The sequence below is a fragment of the Panthera tigris genome, chromosome C1 (genome assembly GCF_018350195.1).
Source record: "Panthera tigris isolate Pti1 chromosome C1, P.tigris_Pti1_mat1.1, whole genome shotgun sequence".
Taxonomy (NCBI): domain Eukaryota; kingdom Metazoa; phylum Chordata; class Mammalia; order Carnivora; family Felidae; genus Panthera; species Panthera tigris.
In genome coordinates this window covers 34,318,801-34,339,132 of record NC_056667.1, presented here as the reverse complement: position 1 = coordinate 34,339,132, position 20,332 = coordinate 34,318,801, and the positions used below count along the sequence as shown (strand labels likewise).

The 20,332-nt window shown below is 55.9% G+C and overlaps 1 protein-coding gene across 4 annotated transcripts in view; it reads left to right on the top strand.

Moving 5' to 3' along the window:
- The first annotated feature begins 6,188 nt into the window (after positions 1-6,188).
- SLC6A9 (solute carrier family 6 member 9) overlaps positions 6,189-20,332 on the top strand; it is a 31,629-nt gene continuing 17,485 nt past the window's right edge. For all 4 annotated transcript variants that reach the window (XM_042996886.1, XM_042996885.1, XM_042996884.1 and 1 more), the window contains exons 1-2: positions 6,189-6,352; positions 11,811-11,927. Coding sequence is in view for 2 of the 4 variants with exons in the window: in XM_042996884.1 (XP_042852818.1) it covers positions 11,898-11,927 (30 nt within the window). In the remaining 2 variants the exon portion in view is untranslated. The remainder of the gene's footprint in view (positions 6,353-11,810; positions 11,928-20,332) is intronic.

The window sequence follows — 20,332 nt, the reverse complement described above, 5'->3', positions numbered from 1 at the left end:
GACCCCCTGCAAGGTTCTTGGAGCACCCCCCCCCCCAGGGATCTTCGAACAGCACCTTGGGAATCGGTGCTGACATTCAAATTAAAGAATTAGAGTGGCTACGTTTACTTTTCTTTTTAAAGGACTTTTTTTTTTGAGACATCACTCAAAGGTTTGTAAAATACCCCATGGAAAAAAAAGGAAGCCAGTTCCATTTGTGGTACTATTTGCTTTACTTCCTCCAAAAGAAGGGGAGAGAGAGGAGAGGAATAAGAAGCGGGCTGGCCCATGGGAGTGCACCAGGCATGTAAAGTCATCCATCATATGTGTCATGGTGAGAAGACACAGTCCTGGGACTGCAAACAGGCAAGTGGTGCTGGGAACTTAGGGCCCTCTGTCACCTTCCCCCACATAGTCTCAATAGCCACAGAAGCCTGCACAACACACACACACGCACACACACACACACACCACGGGCAAACAAGCCACATGTTTTGCCATGGCTAATTTCACACAACTTAAATGGAAAGCCCGACCATGGTTATACTCACACAATACAATCAGCGGCATCAAAGCCACACAAAAAGTCTCAATAGTCAACTACCCAACCTTATTGTTCTCAAAACCAATTCACGTTTTTTTTTATTCACAGCTGGAGAATTTCAATGGCTATGTGCCCAATCATAGTTACACTCAAACTATCAGTATGGCACCAAAAAACGCCTACTGGGTTGCCATGCGACTATGTATGCGTACCGTTCACAAGGTGAGAGTGTGGGCTTGGGAGACAGGACAACATGGGTTCAAGTTCAAGTTCTACCACTTACTAGTTCTGTAACCTTGGACAAATTATTTAACCTTCCTGAGTCTTAACTCCAGAAAATGGACATAATTCCTACCTTGACGTGAGGACGACATAAAATAACGGGACAAGTGACAGGAGATGTGCTGGCCAGATGCGCCCAGGGATCCAGCTGTAACTGCTATGTATGACTTTTGTCACCAGAGGGCACCAGGGCTCCAAGGTATCCGTAGTGGGTGCAGGGAAAAACCAGGCCCAAAAGGCCAGGATTCCTGGGAAGGAGTCTTGAGGCAAATGCAGACCGGGAAGGTGTGGGGACTCGTAGGGGGATGTGCAGCCTCGGAAACCCCAGACCCCGGCGAGGCCCAGGCCACCAGAGCATGTTGCCAGGTAGGATGGGCACCTCCTGGAGAGGATCCTGACCTCTCCTGGGAAGGGAGATGAGTACTTACTGTCCACCAGAACTCTTCATTCCCACTTCACACATAATTAATGCCCACAATACTATGATGGATAGTCACTACTAATAGTATTCTTGCCGAGGAACACTGCAGAAACGGAGGGCCCAACTTCCCCGGGGTATGAAGTGGAAGAGCTGGGGTGTGAATGCAGGCATCCTGGCTTCAGAATCCCCGCTCCTGACCATCACTCTACACTGATCTCCCAGGGCCCCCTCCCCTCCCCCTCCTGGGTCTCTGTCAGGACTCCCTGACCCCTGCCGTCTGCTCTGGAGCTCAGCCAGACCCAGCTGACCCTTTCCCCTCTTCCAGCTTGCTCCCTGCCTGCTCACTGGGCCTGCCCTGGTAAGAGGCTTATCAGGCATGTGCGTGGGGGACAGATAAGGCGGGGCCCTGAATATAGCCTTATCCAGTCCTGCCACCCCCAGCTCCTGGGAGTCTGGGGAGCTGCCAGCGGATGGAACCCCACCCACCCAGACAGCCAAACACCACCCACCCCCAGAGCCTGGCGTCCCTCCCTGTGATGTCATAGCTCCCTATGATGTCATAATTTGCAGTGACATCATTGCTCTGTCCCTCCTTCGAGTCTAAAGGGGCTACTCAGATGGGAGTTGGGGAAGTAGAGGCAGACAAGACCCTATCCAGCGTCCAGGTCAGCAGGAAGAGAGGGTGGTATTACAGGATCCTCTTCAGGGTGGATGGCTACTTTTGGTATTGACTGCTTCACTTATAGCCAGCCCTCTTCCTGCCTTCTCAATCCAAAGAGGCTCTGGGTCCAGCAGGAGCAGGGGCAGGAGGGAGAGGGGGGGTCTCTAGGCCCACTGCAGGGCTAGAGGCTTTGAACCAGCCCCCTGCTCCCCACAGGTAGGAGTGATCCTGGCGAATAAGGGCCTTACATTCCTTCCCCTGGAAAGTAGTGAGGCAGGGAGGGACTATAAGGATGGCCAGACAGATGGATATAGTCGGACCTGCCCTGACAGTCACACACGTCAACTTGCGGACGCAGTTTATGTTCACAGCCCCTCACCAACACCATCCCGTGCCAAGAGCCATTCAGTCTCACAACCATGCCCTGTGTGGCCACAGGTGGCAACGTGGCAACATGGTGACCCACACCAATGCACTGGCACAGGCACATTGTCGTATGTCCCATATGGGAGAGCAGGGGCCCCTTTCCTCTCGTGGCTGCATTCCTAGAGATGAGCACACTTCCCAGTACACAGTAGATGTACACTCCTATGTGGTAACTGGGATGGGGATGGGCCTGGAGGAAAGCCATCCCTCCTGCAGCCCCTCTCGACCTCTCCAGATCCAAGATGGGGGCATCAAGGAAGCATTACTGCTGCTTCCAGCACCACCTGTAGCCCCAACTTCAGTGATGGCCCCTCCCCAGCTAATACCAGTCACTGAAAGGCCCTGGGCCATGCAGGGGCACTGCTCCATCCCCTCCAGGCTCTTTTCCAATGGGTTGGGACATTGGCACTCAAAATTGGGTATTAGGAATGTTGGGTGCCCTAGATGTTGGGTATGTCTGAGCATTAGGCTCTGTGGGTATTGGGCACCTGGGTTCTGGGTATTGAGAACTGTGGGCTTTGGATTCTCTAGAGTGTTAGGAGCTCTGGCACCCTTGGCACTGGGAATTCTGGATTTGGAGAGCTCTAAGGTGTTTCAGGATCCGGGCTTTGCATGCTCTGGACATTGGGGCTACCCCCAGACAGGGCCAAAGCCATTGTTTCCACTCTATAGGCCTAGTTTTACCTGGAGCTGCCAAGATCCAGTCTGGCACCCTGCTCTGAGCCCCATGATTGACTCCTGCTGCCTCCATGGACGGGAGCCAAAAATAGCACAACAGAATGGTCTGAGGGACACATGGAACCCCACAGACATCTCCTGGATCAGGAACCAATTTAACCTACTCCCTTGCATTGGGGCGGGGCAGGGAAGGTGCCAGGCACTGACCACTGGGCTCCAAGTTCAAGGGAGAAAGAATCTGAGAACAGAGCCCAGGCAAGCCACTCCCAGCAAAGCTTCCTGGTTCCTGAGGCTGGGACTCCAAGGAGGTGGAGACCAATGGTCAGGCCAGGCTGCAACTCAAAAGGTGTCCACCCTTCTCCAATGTCTCAGCAGGGCCCCTCTGCACCCCTCCACCAAATGCCTAATGCCACCAGCTCCTTCAGTGCCCTCCAGAAGTGGCCCGAGTTTGGCCTTATCCCTATTGCCACAGACATACATCTAAGCCAACTCTGTGTGTCCCAACACAGGCCTTGATCCTATAGGCTGACGACAACAAAGGAGGAAACCAGCCAGCACTGGGGGATCTGACGCTGGGTTCAGACTGCGCAGGAAATAGCACAGTAACTAGAGGCTTGGGAGACACACCTTAGCCCACAGTGGGTGGGGCCCAGCCAGCTGCCTGCCCTCTTGCTGCCCTGCCCCAGGAAGAAGCAGGTCAGCAGGTCGTCTGACCCCATCGTCCTCCTGTGTGTCCTAGGCCTGATCCCCCTATTCTCCATGGCCCAGGCTAGCCATGGTCTTCCCACCCTGTGGGCCAGCTGCCCAGGGCCAGCAGCTCACAGCCAGGGATGAAGGCCATCCAAGTTCTGACCTGGGCTGGGCCCAGACCTGCCTCCCTTGGGGCCTCATTCTAGTTGGGGAAAAAAAAAAAAAGCTGCTCTTGTCCCTGTCTCATGGAGCCAGCTTTTCAAACCAAAATCTTTCTCAAGTTTCTCCTTGGGTCTCAACTAACTGTATGGCTGCCTGAAGCCTTTTCTAGATCAAGGTGGTAAAATACATACATCCATGAATCTCTCTATATGAATACAAATATATTTTGTGCTATGTCATCTCTGTCTAGCAAAACCCTCATGGGCAAATCTCCAACTTCCCCAAACACTCCAGGGAAAATCTTCTCCCCCCCGCCCCCCGACCCCACGGACTAAGGTGCTAAACTGTCTCCTTGCCCCTGGATTAATCTCAAACTATCTTCATAATGAGTCCTCAGAGAGCTGACCCTGAGTACCCCACCCTCCGCTGCCCCCAGCCCCAGGGCCTCAGGGCCTCCTGGGGGTCAGCTCTGAGTATCCCAAACATGCCTCCCTGCATACGAGTGCCTCAGTGTGAGGTAGGAAGCCCCAGTGTTCGTGGACCATAATAATCATCAGAAACTTCACTTGGTGCCCCCTTCTTGTGCACCTTCACCCTCAGTCCACTGCTTCTTGGAAGAAAGCCATCACACTGCTGTCTGACACACTTCCTTGTTCCCACTCCCTACCTGGGGACCTCTTCCTGCCTCCCCTGCGTGGTAGCCCTTTTTGACAAGCCTCAGGGGAGAGGGTGGGGGGGGAGAAGCCAGAAACAGGATTTATGTCCTAGGCAGGAGAGTCGAGAAGGGCTTGGCTTAGATGTGCCCGATCCTTGGAGTTGGACACACACATACCACTGCACAGAGCAGTGCACATGGTCACTTCTCCACAAACACAGATCCACCTACACAAATCCACAGGGTAAGGGGACACAGACACAACATACTGCCCAGGTGGAGACGCACTTGCATGTGTGTGTGTGCGTGCACGCACACACACACACACACACACACACACACACATACACAAGACACCTGCAATTCTTTCATAGGAGAATATAACTCCCAAACATGCTATAACTCCTAGGTTTAGGAACAAAGTAAAAATGCAAATAATCTTATGATGAGATAAAGCATCTTCTCAGACTTGATGAGGTCTCCAATATAAATAGATTGTAAATTCTGAACCTAGAGCCCTGGGGAAAGTTTGTGAAATGGACTGTGTATGGTCTGAGAGTGCTCCTGTCGGCAGAAGTGTCTGTGTCTGATACCTATTATCTTGCTCAGTGCCTCGGATTGTAAATTAATAAAGTGGAATCTCACTGGTGTGACTTTGGCGTGTGTGCATCAGCTTCTTGGAGGCTGACTGTCCCCAGGGAGCAAATAAAACCAGCTTCCTGACCAGATAACAGTGAGGAACAGACTCAGGGTACAGAGGGGGTACTTTTGCTCCAGGCTGGGTCCCTTCAGAGTAGATGCCCCCACTCAGGCTGGGGCAACACCTGTTCCTCTGACAACCAGTACTAACTGGTGGCTCTCACAAGGTAAGGAAACTTTCCACCAACTGCCAGGCATTGCTGCCCAGAGGCAGCCTGGAGCAACGTGTTCTACATATAAGGACATGGATTACCTTAGGTTGTCCTCTCCATTTCACAGGGAAGGAAACTGAGGCTCAGCAGACTCCTTTTGGGGAAGTCTCCTTTATTGGGTATTGGAACCCAGGTCTGTCTTCCCAGGGAAGGAATAAGGGGCCCAGGTTGGTGTCTGCAACTCCCTAACAGAAGCAGCAGAGTAGGGGTGACCAAACCAGTGGTCAAAGGAGGGTCCCTGGAGGAAGGATTACCCCTAGACCTCCAGTTCTAAGGATTAGGACCCAGGCCTTACCCAGCTGTGCCCACAGTCCCTAGGGGCACCGTTCCAAAGGGAATGGAATTTGCTCTGATTTCTCCCTGGGGGCAACGCAGGCGCAGAAGACCAGGGGCCTGGAGGGCCAACTCCAGCTCCAGCCCCCCAAAGTGCCCCAGGCCTTCTGGCTTCATTCCAGTCTAGCCAAAGGGGGCAAAGACATCTGCTTCCTCCAAGGGCCCCAGCTGGAGGGCAGCAAGACAAGGGCGGAGAAGGGGGCTCCTTTGTGGAGCCCACTCCCAGGGGTTCCTGGGGATCAATCATCTGAAAGCTGGAGAGACTTGTAATTTTATTCCCTGGGAGGAGGAGCCTGAGAAGTCGGCCAGTGGGGTGGGGATGAAACGGGGGATGGGGGGGGGAGCGGCCAGGGGAGCTGTTCAGGGAGGGGAGGGACTTGGCTAGGTCTCGCAAGCCTTCTCCACTCCAAACTTTCACCAAACTCTTGGCCCCCGCCTCCCCGAAACCAAAACACAACAAGCCCAGGAGGAGCCGCGAGCGGCGCGGCAGGGCGGGCGGACTCGCGGCGGTACTGAGCCTCGGGAGGCTGATGCAACTTTCCCTTTAAGAAAGCCACCTGGGCGCACCGCGGTGCGGACCCAGCACGCCTGGGCCGGGGGCTGCAGCATGGTAAGGGGGCTTGGGGAAGGGGGCGCTGCGGCCCGCGCCTCTGTCCGTCCTGCCGTCGGTCTGGGTTTGGTATCTCCGTGGGGCTAAGCCCCAGGACCAGCGAGCGTGAGTGTGTGTGTGTGTGTGTGTGTGTGTGTGTGTGTGTGTGTGTGAGATCGCGCTTGCATGCGGGCATCCGTGGTTAAGAGTGTGGGTGCACGCACGGGGATGTCTGTCTCGCCGCAAAGATCGGGGGTAGGTGCGCGCGTCTGGGTGTCACCGCTGTCGCCAAGGAGCTGAGGCGGGCGAGAACGGGGGGGGGGGGTGCTCCCGAAGGGGGGGCGCTGCGTGCCGACGCCGGCTTGGTCGGGGGCGGCGGGCGCAGAGCCGTGCGGGTAGCGCCGGAACCAGAACGTGTCACGGTCCGTCTGGAGCGCCAGTGGGTCTGCGCGCCGGGGGCCTTCGGCGGCCGGGAACCGGCGGGCCGGGTCTGCGCCCCGCGTGCGGGCTGCCGCTCCATCTCCTCGAACTGCTGGCCGGCCTGGCTGCCTATCTGGTTCCTCCAGCCGGCCTGCCTCCCTATCTGCCCACCCACCCACCGGCCGGGTTAGGGTTCCCGCGCACCCGCGGGTCCCGGGAAGCCGCGCCAGGGGGTCCCGACGCCCTCGGGATCTTTGTCCGCGGCTCCTGGCCGCGGCTTTGGGAAGGCACTACGGCCGTGGAGTTATTTTGGGGCTGCTACTCCGGGGAAAATCCGCGCCCTCCCTACCCCAACCTTCATTCCGGGTGCGTGTGGGGCGGGCCCGGGCGGCCACAGGTGAGGGCAGGGGCCTAGGAGCCGGGGGCGCCCACCCTCAGCCGGTGCCCCGCACCCCGTAGCCACCGCGGGGCTGTGGAAGGCGGCGGGGACGGGGCGGGACGGGAAGGGGGGCTAGCCAGGAGGGCCGGGAGGGGCCGGAGCCGGCCTGGGGGCGGGGCAAGGGGGCGGGGACCTCGGCGCCCCGGTACTTTTCCACCGCTGGGGCCGGGGGCGGGGCCGCCGCCTCCACACCAGCTGAGAGGCCCACACGTGGCGGCTGATGTAACACCGCCCCCCAACACCTCGCACCAGGATTGAATCGGACGCACCCCGCTTCGAGGAATCGGGGTGCTACGGAAGGTGCCGCAGCTCCAAAGGCGACCGCGCCCCTGCCTGCCGGCCCGGGGCCTCCTCGCTGTCTGCTGGCTGCTTCTTAAAGGAGCCGCGCCCCCTTTCGGGCCTGCTCTCCGTAGACCACGCCCCCTCCCTGGTCACTCTTAAAGGAGCCGCGTCCACAGCTCTCTGACAGCTCCAGCACAAAGCTTGGGTCTATTTCTTTGCTGAAACAAGCTTGATGCTTGGGCTGCTAGAAAATAAAGGTTGGGGTGGAGGGGGCGTGAGGAATGGAAAAGGAAAGAAGGACCGGAGAAGTCCAAAGTGAGGGAGCATCAGAAGGTTTGAGAATAGTGGGTGAGGGAACTGTGGAAGGGACCAATGGGCGGCACTGAGCATGCCCAAGTGTTTCCAAGGACCGCAGAGAAAACGCCCCCTTACTCGGCCTACACTGCGAGACTGCCACGGTACCTGCTCTGTGCCCAGCCCTGGGGACACAGGAGAAGCACACCTTTGCCCTGGAAGATCTCTCCAGCTCATGGGGAGCCAGATTTGGACCTAGTAACCGTGCCTCAACACTGCATGTGACGAGCGTGTTAATTAGATGTACACAGCGTGCTTTGGGAGTACAGTGAAAAGGTGACTGCACCTGGAGGAGGAAGGAAGGCTTCTTGAACATAATGCTATTGAGACAGGTTTGAAGATGGGTAGGATATATACAGATGGAAATGGGGACAAGGATGCTTGAGGAAGAAGAGCCCCCTGAACAAACATGGAGACAAGAACCTTTGGGAAATGCTGAATAGTCCCACATGGCGGCAGGTGGCTGCATGCAGCCAACCTGGGCTCTAGGCAAAGCTAGAAGCCCTCCCTGGCTCCCACAGCCCCATCCACTTCCTCCATCACAGTGAACAGAGGTTATGCTTCCTCCTCCATCTTTCTCCTAAACTACAAGGTCCTTGAAGGCAGGGAAAGAGCCTGTCACCTTTCCATTCCCAGAGAGGACTCCCCAGCTGGCTCAGATGCACCTTTAGAATTGATTGACAGACAGCTTTAGCCCTGTTTGGGGAGAAGGAAATACTGAGCAGTGAGACCGTAAAGATAACCGGGTCCTGTGACTGCCCTCTTACCATCCACAGCTCACTGGCAACTCACACCCAGCTCACCCTCTGCCCACTCTAAACCTGCAGGGCCCCAGCACTCCTGTCCCTGGGCCTGACACTGGCTTCTTCCTGTTGTACCAGCAGAAATCAGCGACCCCCTCCTTGTCCCTCACCTCCTGTCCAATTCATCACCAAGTCCTACCAATGTTACCTTCTATATTTTCCCAGATCTGTGCACCTTTCCCTACCCCATCACCACTTTCCTAGTCCAAGCCCCCTCATACCTGGCCTGGCTGCTTCCTGACTGTCTTCTCTTCCACTAACCCCTCTCTCCAGTCCTTTCCCCACACTGTATCTAGGGCGATGTTTTCAAAATGCACATTCCACCGATTGCCCCTGCCAGGTGCAACTCTGCCTCAAAGCCTTTGATCACTGACATTGCTCTTGGGATAAACACCAAAATCCAGGCCCCAAAGTCCCTGACCCTGCTTATCTGTCCACCTTTATCTTTGGCCACTTTCTCCCTGGCTATCTGAGTCCCAGCCTCAGGGTCTTTGCACGTATTATTTCATTTGCTTGACTCTCTCTTCCTTTTCTCTTCCTCACTATCGCCACTTTACCTAAATAAGTTCCTCTGAAATAAGTTCCTTAAACATAAACATCACTTCCTCAGGAGAGCCCTCTGTGACTCTCAGCCGAGGCCAGGTCCCCCTGCTGTAGACTCTCATAGAAGGATCTTTCTCCTCCACACCCTTTATCTCAGTGTGTGATTGCATTTGAGTCACAAGTTTCCCTCTTTCCCCCTAGCTTGTAAGATGCAGGAAGGCAGAGACCAATGAGTTCTTGCTGCCCAGCGCAGGTCGGGCCCAGAGCAAGCCTGAAATAAATATTTGTGGAATAAATGAATTGAATTGTGGCCAGCCTTAAACGCCTGCTAAACAATCTAGGCCATATCCTGTTGGCTGTGGAGAACGATGGGAGGGAATCAAGGCTTTAGGGCTTTGGGAAGATTAATGGACGGGAGGGGAGGAAAATGTGGAGGACTTGTAGTAGAATCCAAAATTAAGCAGAGACTTCAGAACTTAACAAAGGAAGTATCACCAGACCCATCTTCCAGACTGAGAAAACTGAGGCTCAGAGAAGTTTAAGTAACTTGCTCAAAGTCACACACATGCTGAATGACAGAACCAGAATTCTAGCCCAGTTCTACCAGGTCTCAGTGCCCAAGCTCTTCATCACATGCTAAGCTAACTGCTTGCCAGTGATGGTCCATAAGCGGCAATGCTTCACACCCAACTCATTCTCCTGGAGACCAGCGCCAAGCAGTCTTTTCGTCACCGATCTCTAAACACTGTGAGCACAGGGACCGTATTTGCAGTCAGTGCTTGGGGATAACCTGAGTGAGAATGCTCTGTAGCCTCAGTTCCCGGGCAGAGTGTCCTCAGTTTACTTACCTCACCAGGGGCCATACTAATTACCTGCCCATGAGGTGGCTCTTAATTATGCCATCGGCTATTTTTACTATCATTATTATTACTGTCATTATTATTCGTTGGCTGAAGAGGGACGGCTTTGGCGAAGTCAGACCTAGAGTTTACGGCATGCAGTGAGTGAAGAAGACAAGGGTATGAGCTTCTAAGGGAGCATGCCCCTCCTTCTCCTCACAGCCCCCAGAAGGCCAGAGCCATGAGCAGCAGCCTCTTTAGGAGGACACTTTGAGAGGCAGAGAGAACAGCCTGGGTTACTGACAAAAGGGAGATGGTTACAAGTCACAACTGCACCTGCCCCTGCCTCGGGGAGAGGGCTGTATAGGACACTGAGTGGCCAGGGCAAGGTCCTAAGGAAGCCAATGCTTGGTTTTCACAGGCAAGGAATTTCTTCCTCATCTCTTCTGGCCTTTGAAAAACTTCCTGGGCCTGTAGGAGAGAGGTGGCCCTTGACAGGTGGCTGTGGGTGGGGCTGAGTGGCACAGAACGGCCTTTGGAGTAGAGTCTGCTCCCCGGGAGGGTAAAGAAGGGGCCAGAAGCTGAGCCCAGTCCCTCCTGAGACCCAACCCTATAGAGGTTGAACCTCCTTGTCCACCTGACCCAGGGTTTTCTTCCCATGAGAGAATTCTTTGAGGCTCCCTAAAGGTTGATTCCTCTCCTGAGGTCTGTCAAAAACGACCTCCTATTCCATCTGTGTTTGACATTAAACCTGTATACACCGGCACAGCCGTGTGGCCACTCCTTCCATTGGTCTGCCGCCTCCTCCAGCTTGTCAGCCCCACATTGCCTGTCAGATGTTTCCTACAAGGTCTCTGGCTGAGCTGGACCATCACCCCAGTACGTCAGCCTTACCCATCGCCCTTCAATTCAGTTCAACCAAGACTTGCTGCAAGCGAGCACTGGGCTGGGTGCTGACACAGGAGGTAAATGAAACACAGACCCAACCCTCGGGGGAATTCACAGACTCATGGTTGACGGACATAAGCAAATAAGTCTAATATGAGTTGATAAGGACACTAGTAGAAATATGCTTAAAAAAGAAAGGGTGAAGCAATTTGTTCACTCTCGTTGGGGAAGGTGCCAGGGAAGGTTACAGAGAAGTGACATTTAAGCATGGATTTGCAGTATTTTCCCGGGTGAGCAGGAGGGAAGATGTTGCAGGCAGAGGACAGCCTGAGCGAGGGCAGGGAGATGTGCCTGCCCGTGGTGTGTTTGGTGTTTGCAGAGCTTATGGTCCAGGTTGGTGACATGGCAACATGCCCAGCTGCCCCAGAGCCCAAGCTGAGTGGCACCAGGAGGAGGGAGGAGTCTCCTGGCTGTCTGGCTGGGGTGAGGTTGGGGAGTTGTGTGCTGACTCCCCTTCAGGAGAAAGGTTGAAGCCATTCACATAGACGATGAAGGAATTGGACTCTGTCCCAGTTCTGTGTTCATTTTTTTATCTTTTATAGAATTGGGCATCTGGAGAGTTAAAAATAGACCTTTGCCCATTGGGACGGGAAGCGTGGAGACCAAGGGATCCAGGGGAAGGGCTGGAAGAAGGGCTAGGAAGGAGCAGATCCAGGGTCATCCAGAAAGAAACGAGGCGGGAAATGGCCTGGCAGAGGGTGGGCCAGCCTGGGAGCGAAGTGAGGGCCTGCCAGCTGGTGGTCTGGGCCCTGCTCTACCTGTCCTGGAGAACCCTGAGGGCCACCCCGTCCCGTGTCCTGCCCTCCCCTTCCTGGGCCAGGTTCCCACCCCACTCTCTGCTCTCTCCACAGCTCTTGAGGTCTGTGGTCTGAAAGGTGCTGGAAGTAGAGCCTGTGAGTGGGGTCCAGGACTCCAGAGCCCCCCAACCTGCTGCTGCCATGGTAGGAAAAGGTGCCAAAGGGATGCTGGTAAGTACAGGGACCAGACTGCAGGGAGGAAGGGGGTGCGTCGTGAGCACCGCCCCCTCTGGGACCTTCTGCCAGCTGCTTGCTATGACAGGAGGGCCTAGGAGGCTTCTTGGGGCCCTGAGTCTGGCACTGCTAAGGCTTCTGAGTACTGGGGCTATCTCAGGCCCCAAGCAGGCAACCCCTTACCCAACGAGTTAGATGGTGGTGGGGCTCTGAGCCTGTAATAGGGCAGATTCTGCCACAGAGCCCACAAAGGCATGTCAGGAGGCAGGGGCACACTCCCAGTCCTCATCACCAGAGATGCTCTGGAGAGCCTGCAGTCTGTCCTGGGCTGGGAGGACAGCGGGACACCCAGGACCGTCACATGGTTGGCTCCCCAGCACCCCACCCCAACCCTGTGCTCTGCCTGCCTCAGGGAATGTCCAGTATGAGCCGATCAAGGGGTCTTCAGACCCGGTCTGGCTTTTCTCTACTTCCCTGGTTCCTTCTCACTCTGAAAAGTAACAAAGAGCGTTTCATTTTGAATCCTCTTCTGAGGCCTCGGAAAATTTCCCTCTCCCCCTTCCCCAAGCCGTGCCCCCCTTCCTTTGCCCACTGCCTCAGAGCACAGGAGAGGAGGTAGTGAGATGCCTCGAGAAGCAGAGGGGCAAGGGCAGGACCTGGTCAGGGCTTGAAGGAGGCAGACTCATTGATGGATGGAGCAGGTTGGCACTGGAAGCAGGAAGTGGGGAAAGGATGTCAGATCCTATCCCAAGAGCAGTGGTTGGATTTCTTCTCTTGGGATCTTGCCTCGGGGACAGGCTAGACTGGGCAGCTGTCAGGGGAGGAAGCCAGTGATGAGTACAGCCCCTTCCCTTGGCACCTCTCTTGCCCGCATCAATTCCTTCTGTTGCTTTTCTCGTTCTGTTAAGAACTGATTGACCTAGGGTCTCTGCCAAGCTCCCCCCACCCCCTAAATAGGCTGTGTCTCTCATCAAAGATTTTTGGGACTCAGAGTACCTGGTCCAAAGGAATGGTCTGGGAGAAGGAGATGGGTGGTTTTTCCCCAAGGTAAGGACCCTCTATCTTGCCCTGTTCTGAGCTTCTAGCATTCAGCCCCTCAGACCTGCTCTGGCCTGACTCCTACCTGGTTGGAACAAGTCTGAATGAACTGGGCACGTGAAGGTATTCCTGAGCCAACCTGAACTCTGGGTGCTCAGAAACGGGCAGAAAGGGAAGCCTAATGACCTGAACACTTGCTAGAAATGGATGCTGTGACAGGACCAAAAATGGTCTCCCTTTCCCAGAGAAGTCTTGGAATTGCCACGGGCCTGTTGTACATAGGACATGGGGTGTGGCTCTGTCCCATCCTACATGGAGGCTCTGAGCCCCACGAAACCTAAGAAGCCCTCTGAGTATTCCCTGGCTGCTCTTCCTTCTCTGGAGTGACCCTGAAAGGACTGTGGCAGGCAGGCAGCGGGACCCATGTGGGCCACATAGGGAGCATGAATCACAATGTCCCATAATCCCTGCCAGGAGCTGAGCTTCCCGGACTCTGGGCTCTGCCTGCCGGGCCAGCATGTCTGTGGAAGGGAGCGCTGCCTTGGGACGCCGTTCCCAGCCCCAGGATGTGCCTAAAGATAGCCGGGGCTTAGTTTCCTCCATGCCCTCTGCCCTTTGGCTTCTGCCCGCCACTGCTGCGTTTTGAGGCCCGTAACATCTGTCCCCTGGGCTCCACCCCCACCCCCACCACCACAGTGGTTGCTAGAGATTCTGTGCCTGCCTCTTTTTCAGTTCTGCTGATGACCTTGGGCTACTCTATTCTCTGGCCCCAGTTTGGAACTGGAGCCACCTCCTCCATTCAGTGCTCGTCTCTAGGATACAGGCTCTGAGGAGCGCCATCCCTCCTGGCTAACCTAGGCAGCTGAGCCAGGGCTTTATTAGGTGCCTGCGGTCCCCTAAAGGCAAATAGCTAAGGACGGTCCTTTCAGACGTCCCCTTCTCTGGATGCCATGGTAGGGCAGAAGAGAGGGCATTGAGGACCACGCATGGGAGCCGCTTGGACAGTCCCAGCCCCGTGACTTCTTTTACCACTTGTGCTCTGGTATGCAGGGAGCAGGTAGCTAGTCCCTGCCATGGGCTCCTCACTTCTATCTGCTTTGCCTCATGTCTGGGTGTGAGGACATGGGTCCCCTCGGCTCCCTTCAGTCAGCAGATACCCTGTGTCATCCTTGGCGCTCCTGCCCCGCTCTTCATGTGGCAGGTGCTCTGTGGAGAAGCAAGCCCCTTCGCAGCACGTGCCCAGGCCCACATGCCTGCTGCACGTGTCCCTCCCCCGACTCCCAGCCCAGATGGTCTCTGCCAGGCCAGCTCAGCTGCCTCCCTCACGCCTCAGCAGCTCCTAGGACGGGGCCGTGCGAGAACCCAGCTGGCCAGGGTGCCTCCAAGCCTGGGAGCAGCTGGGATGCTTGGGGGCACCGGGGGGTGGATGGGGTGATACTTCCATGGAGACCTAGTGCCTCTGTACACATGTGGGGTGGAGCTGCCTGAGGCTCAGAGGACGGGGAGCTAGAGGAGAGGAGCCCAGGACAGGAGAGCCCCCCACACACATGGCCTCACACCAAGGTCACAAGCTGAGCTGATTCAGTCCCCTTCCCTCTGCCCACTGCCCACTAACACAGAGTCTTGGGCAACAGAGGACTTGGTGAGCCTCGCTGGCCTCTCCCCATGTCTTCGAGCACACTGGTTGCTTCTGCCGCCGGGAAACCTTGTGATGAATAAGAACAGAGTCACCTGGGCTAGGGCCCCGGGTGCCAGAACATCTAAGTCATCCCAGAAGGCTTTGCAAGCACCGCTGGCCACCCGGGCTGCCCCGCCCTGACCTGTTCTGTTCCTCTCTGATATGAGGGTTTGTGACCCTCTTATCTGCACCATCCATTGCAGGGCCAGGCACACAGCGGGTGCTCCCCCGGCCCAAGGCCTGGCATGTGGCACGTGCTCAACTCGTACAGGCTTGGCACACGCTGGGCACTCCCTCAGTATAGAGCCTGTCACACATTGGGCGCCATCTATCACAGTGCCAGGCGCACAGCGGGTGCTCCCCCATCTCAAGGCCGGGCATTCACTGGGTCCTCACCTGGCACAGAATTTGGCACACGAAGGATATGCTCATCTAGTGCGGAACATAGCACACGACAGGGGCTCACCGGCACCGGGCTGACACAAAGCGGGTGCTCTCTTAACACAGACCTGACACACTGTGTTCTCTTTTGGCCTCAGACGTTGTGCATAGTGGGCACTCTGCTAATAGGTCCTGGCACATGGAGTGCTTTCCAAACACTGGTCCTGGCATACGGTGGCTGCTTTGCTAGCATAGGGTTTGGCCCATAGTAGGTATTCTCCTAGCTCAGGGACTAGCACATAATAGTGGGCACTCTCCTTATACGAGGCCTAACACAGAGGAGGGGCTCTCTTAGCTGGGACAATGACCCAGATGGTCACTGGTCTCTGAGCAATGACCCAGATGATCAACCAGGTGATTAGAGATGTGCAACGACACATACCCAGTGAACTGGACGATATCTAGATCCAGGAGAAAAGGTCCAACAGTCCTCAGGCCTCCTCTCTGGACCTGAGACCCTACCCTCCCTTCCCCTTGGTCTCCTTCCTCTCCCCCTCCAGCTTCCCTGGAGCACACCTGCTCAGTCCTGTGCCCTCACCTCCCCTCACGCAGCTTCCCTGCAGCCCTCCCCCCACTCAGGCTTAGCTCAGCGGGACCTTCCCCCTGGAGTCACAGGGCACAACAAAGCAACTAGATTGCTCGCCCCTCTGGAGGCATGCCCACTCTTATTAAGAAAAGTCAGAGGCGGGGGCTGGGGGAGTCGGCCTCCCAAAGTGGGGCTGGAGCAGCTGGATCCCACTAATGAGGCCTCATTACGGCCAGGGCCCAGCTGGGCTGCTGCCGCCTCCTGTCCCCATGGCCAGAGCCAGAGAAAGCTGTCCAGCCAGGGCTGCCTGTTCTGGGCAGCCTGCCCAGGCCAGGGCAGCCGGAGCCCAGAGCCCACCCTGGGTGGAAGTGAGCATTTGGGCATCATGGGTGACTGGGTCTTCCTGAAGCCAGTGGCCCAGCCAGCGCCTTGGCCCACAGTCTGCGCCCGCAGGAAGTCAGCAGAGCGTGTCTGGGGACCTGGCTGCGTGAGGCTGGCCCAGTGAGAGGCTGAGTCGGTGGGGTCTCAGGCCATTCTTAGGGGACTTGCTTGAGCCGAGGCTGGTCTCCACCTCCCCCACCAAGATGTACATAATAATATGTCTACATCAAGGCATTTGCGGGCGGTGGAGGGGAGATTAAATGAATTAATATATATAAAGTGTTGAGGACAGTGGCTCATAGTAAGCGCTGAATATGTACCATCTCTTACTATTATTGCTAATACTCACTAGATTCGATGATGGGTGGACATTATCCCTATTGCAGAGATGAGGAAACTAAGACTAGACATGTTAATGACTTGCCTAAGGCTGTATATGGTGAGAAACTGGCAGCGCGGCGGTTTGAACCAGACCTATCTGACTCTAAAGCCTGCGTCCTTTAAAAAAAAAAAAAAATCCATCCTGCCATGTTCCCTTTGGTGTCACCACACTTACCAAACTAACAGAAAAGCTGGCTGTTCTTTACATTAGAATCCATGCATGCTTCCATTTGGTGGATGCTTACCAATATCCTTCCTTCTGCCAACCTATCAATTTCCGAGGACAGGTGCACCTTCCCGGGACCAGAATACTCATGCCCGCCTTCCTGACTGCTGGTTTGTGGTATCTCAGCATCAGCTGGAGACTGACTAGCGAGTGTGGCCCCAGAGAAGTGGGACTGGATGGGTCTGAGTGACCTCTCGCCCCGGTTACGGTGACACCTGCTGGTCTGTACCCAGCCCACACAGCACATACTCCCAGAGCAACGTCTGGGGTTCTGGGCAGTGCCGTGCAAATCTTCAAGGATTCTGTTGCGTGGCTCCGCCTTTGTCTGAACTCTGTGGTGACCACTCTCTTGGCTAGCGCCAACTTTCTTAGGGCAAGTGACAGTGCAGGCCCGAGCTTTCTTGCATGGTCACTCACATTCTCAATCATCTTGGCTGGTTGAGAGTCTCTAACTCTTGTGGGGGAACAGCTCCAGGGCCCAACACCCCCCCAGCCCACACCACTCTATGAAGTCTAAGCTGCTTTGGTAGTGCCTGTGGACGATGCCCCCTTCTTCCTGCCCTTTAACGTGTCTAGTGCCCAATGACACCCAACCACCCTACCAGGAGCCCACCAAGTGCCAGGACTGGGAGCTCAGAAGCGTCTAGGCCCTGAGGCCGCTCACTGTCTTCCGCGCTCGCTCTGCCTCACTCTGTGGTTGTGAGTATGTGAGTGTATGTTTTGTTCCAATAACTTGCTGGGAACAAGGGGAAAACACAACAAACCCCATGCCTCACTCTAGCTCTGGAGCACCCGCGCCGGGCTGCATGGGGACTGGCCGGAGGGGGAGGGCCAGCGGAGGGGGTAGGCAGAGCTTGGGGAGGAGATGAGGTGAAAGTAATTGACGCTGCCCAGCCGGCAGTGAGAGAGGCAGGGGATGCGTCAGTGTCGCCTAGAGCTGGCAGAGGTGTGAATGAGCAGCGGAGACACGCGCACTCCGCTCTGAGTGCTCATCCTGGGATGGCCTCGGCTCGTGGACCTGTGGCCCCCTCCTCCCCAGAACAGGTCAGTCACCTCCCAGAGGTTGAGCCCCCTCCGTGGAGCCAGGCGGTCTGGGAGGCTGGGCTGGGGGTGGGGAGAGGGGCTGAGTGGTCTGTGCCAGGGAGGGGCAGGCACAGCCAGCCAGCGAGACAGACACCGGCAAAAGTGACCCAGAAAGTTGCAACTGTGCAAAGGAGTGCAGGAAGAGTTAGCTATGTGGTGGGGGCATGGGGGAGGAGAGTGGGGGTGTGAGGGCTCCCCCAGCCCAAGGACCTGCTGAGAATCTGCTCTGTGTATCAAAGCTGCATTGTCCTAGCTCCCGGGGAGACGGGCCGGAGGTGCCCAGGAATTGTACTAATCAATACAGCCCCATTGTCCGTGCCACGGCAGTTACTCCTATGGGGAGAGTGAGTGAGGGGGCAGGGGACGTGGTACATGGACTCAGCAGTGAGGGTGGGGGAAGAGGATGGGATGGGAGGCTCAGCTGGGAGGCAAGAGACCCCAGAGAACGTTCACAGTGTCCACGGCAAGCGCCTGGGTGGGCATCAGTGTGGCCTCATCCCTAGAAGCTGGGGATGGGCAACGATGTCAGGGGCAGTGGGGCTGATGGCAGCGAGGGTTTGGGGACGGAGAAAGCCATCCTCCCCACCCTGTAGAGCATCCTGACTTGACCTTCAGAAGGCCAGAGAAGGAATGTCCTCTGGGGAGACATGGGTTGGGTTTGGGAGAAGCTTTATGCAGGGCTGCCCTCAAACCTGAGAACTGCCAGAGTCACAAACCAAAGCTACTTCCCAGAGTGCCAGCCTGCTGCCAACCGACTGGGGTAGAGGCTGCCCACAGCTGCTGCAGTGTGAGACAGGGCTGCTGGGCTTCTCCAGGGCAGGGGCAGGGCCCACCCAGTATTCCCCTTCGCTGCTCCCCAGGGCCTGGAGCGAAGCCTGGCGTGCCTGGGGGTGCATCTCCTGTCTGCTCTAAACAATGTCAGCAGGTCTGTCTCCACCAATGAGGGCTCTGGACGAAACAGCACAGGGCATGCCTTTGGGTCTCTCACCTGCTTGAAGGCTTGGACTCCTAACAGGTGCCCAGAGCTTGCTCTCAAGTTTTCCTTGGGGCAGGAGTCACAAACAGCCCCTGGGTACTGCTCGGGACTAGGGTGGATTTTCCCATGGTCCCGCTTCTTCACCTCTGGCCCCGGATTCTTTCCCATATCTGGATAAGCCAGGCAAGATGAAGGGTGCTACCTAAGGGCCAGCCTGGCTCCTGGATTGATGGGAGATAACTTGGGGGGGGGCAAGAATCTAGGGGGGCAAGGAGGTCGTGAGGTCTTCTAAGGCAGCCACAGTTTACTGTAATGGCTATTCTGCCTGAATTCCCCGCTGGGGCTCAGAGAAAGTTGCCAGTGATCTGGATTTGGCTCAAGGTCAGTCTGGGATGTGGGGTCTTGTCTGTCCTCCTCCATAAAGTTTGTCTTGGATGGGACTTCATCCCATGAGCAAACCCTGGGGCTGCAGAGTCCTGAACAAGAGGCCTGCTGGATCCCAGCGGGGCCCGCCCAGCCAGGGCAGCTCCAGGATTCTTTAGTGTCCACGGAGAGCAGGAGGAGGGAGCTCACTATTCACAAAAATATCCAGGGGACACTGATCTGGGAAGGCGGGAGTGAGGAGCCAGAGGAGAGCCACAGCCCAGGGTAGAAGTCTGGGCTGTCTCTAAGACTGTGCGTGACGAAAGGAGGAGGTACGTCCAGTGGTGGTGGTTACCTCTGGGGGTGGGCTTTGCAGCTCTGTTTCGTTTTTACTCTTTGCTGTAGGTTCCTTTTTTCTTTTCTTTTTTTTTTTTTTTTTTTTTTTGGTGCTAAGCTTGTAATGCTTTTATAATTAGAAGAAAAACAATAACATTTAAAAAAGTCATTTAGAAAGTTAGTGGGAACTGATGGAAGATACAGGAGAGAGTCAGAAATAGGAATATTCCAGGCAAGGCAGAATCACAGAAATTAGTAGATCTATTGAGGTTGTCTAGTCTGTCCACTGATTTCATAGTTAGTTAAGGACGCTGAGTTGCAGGGAGTGGAAATGACCTGCCCAGAGTCACTGGGGGAGCAGGCTCTAGAATGCTGGGGTTCTCACTGCCCCGTGCAGGGTCCTGCCCTGCCAAGCCCAAGACATAGAGAGGAGATCGGGATTCTGCCCTCATAGCTGAACACCCCTAGTTCCAAGAGTTCGTCTAGAGCAGGAATAAGCCAGGCACTGGGCTACAGAAAGGATTTATGTAAGTGATTGCTCGGAATGGCTCATCCGGCTAGCCAGGCACAGGGGTGGGAGGTCACAAGTCCCTGTGCGGGACTGGACACTGCTGCCTTAAGGACTGCTCCTAAGGGGAAGGGGCATCTGAGGGTCTTATGCACGTTGTACAGTGGACAACGTGGAGGGTGATCATCCAGCTCACTGCACTCAACCATGGAAAGAAAGCTCCAAAGCCTGCATTCTGCCCAACTTGGGGGAGTTCAGGCACAGGGCAGGGCTGTCCATATCCTAGAGACCACCATCAGGCCCACAGCCATGGAGTCAGAGGTGAGGGTGGGGGCTATCCAGGGAGTCTGGGGAAGAAGCACCAGGCCACCATGGCTTAATTCACCACCGAGGTGTGAGCAGGGGAGGAAGAGAGAGCAGCGAGGGGCAGACAGTGAAAGATGGGTGATGGGCAGGAGAAACCTG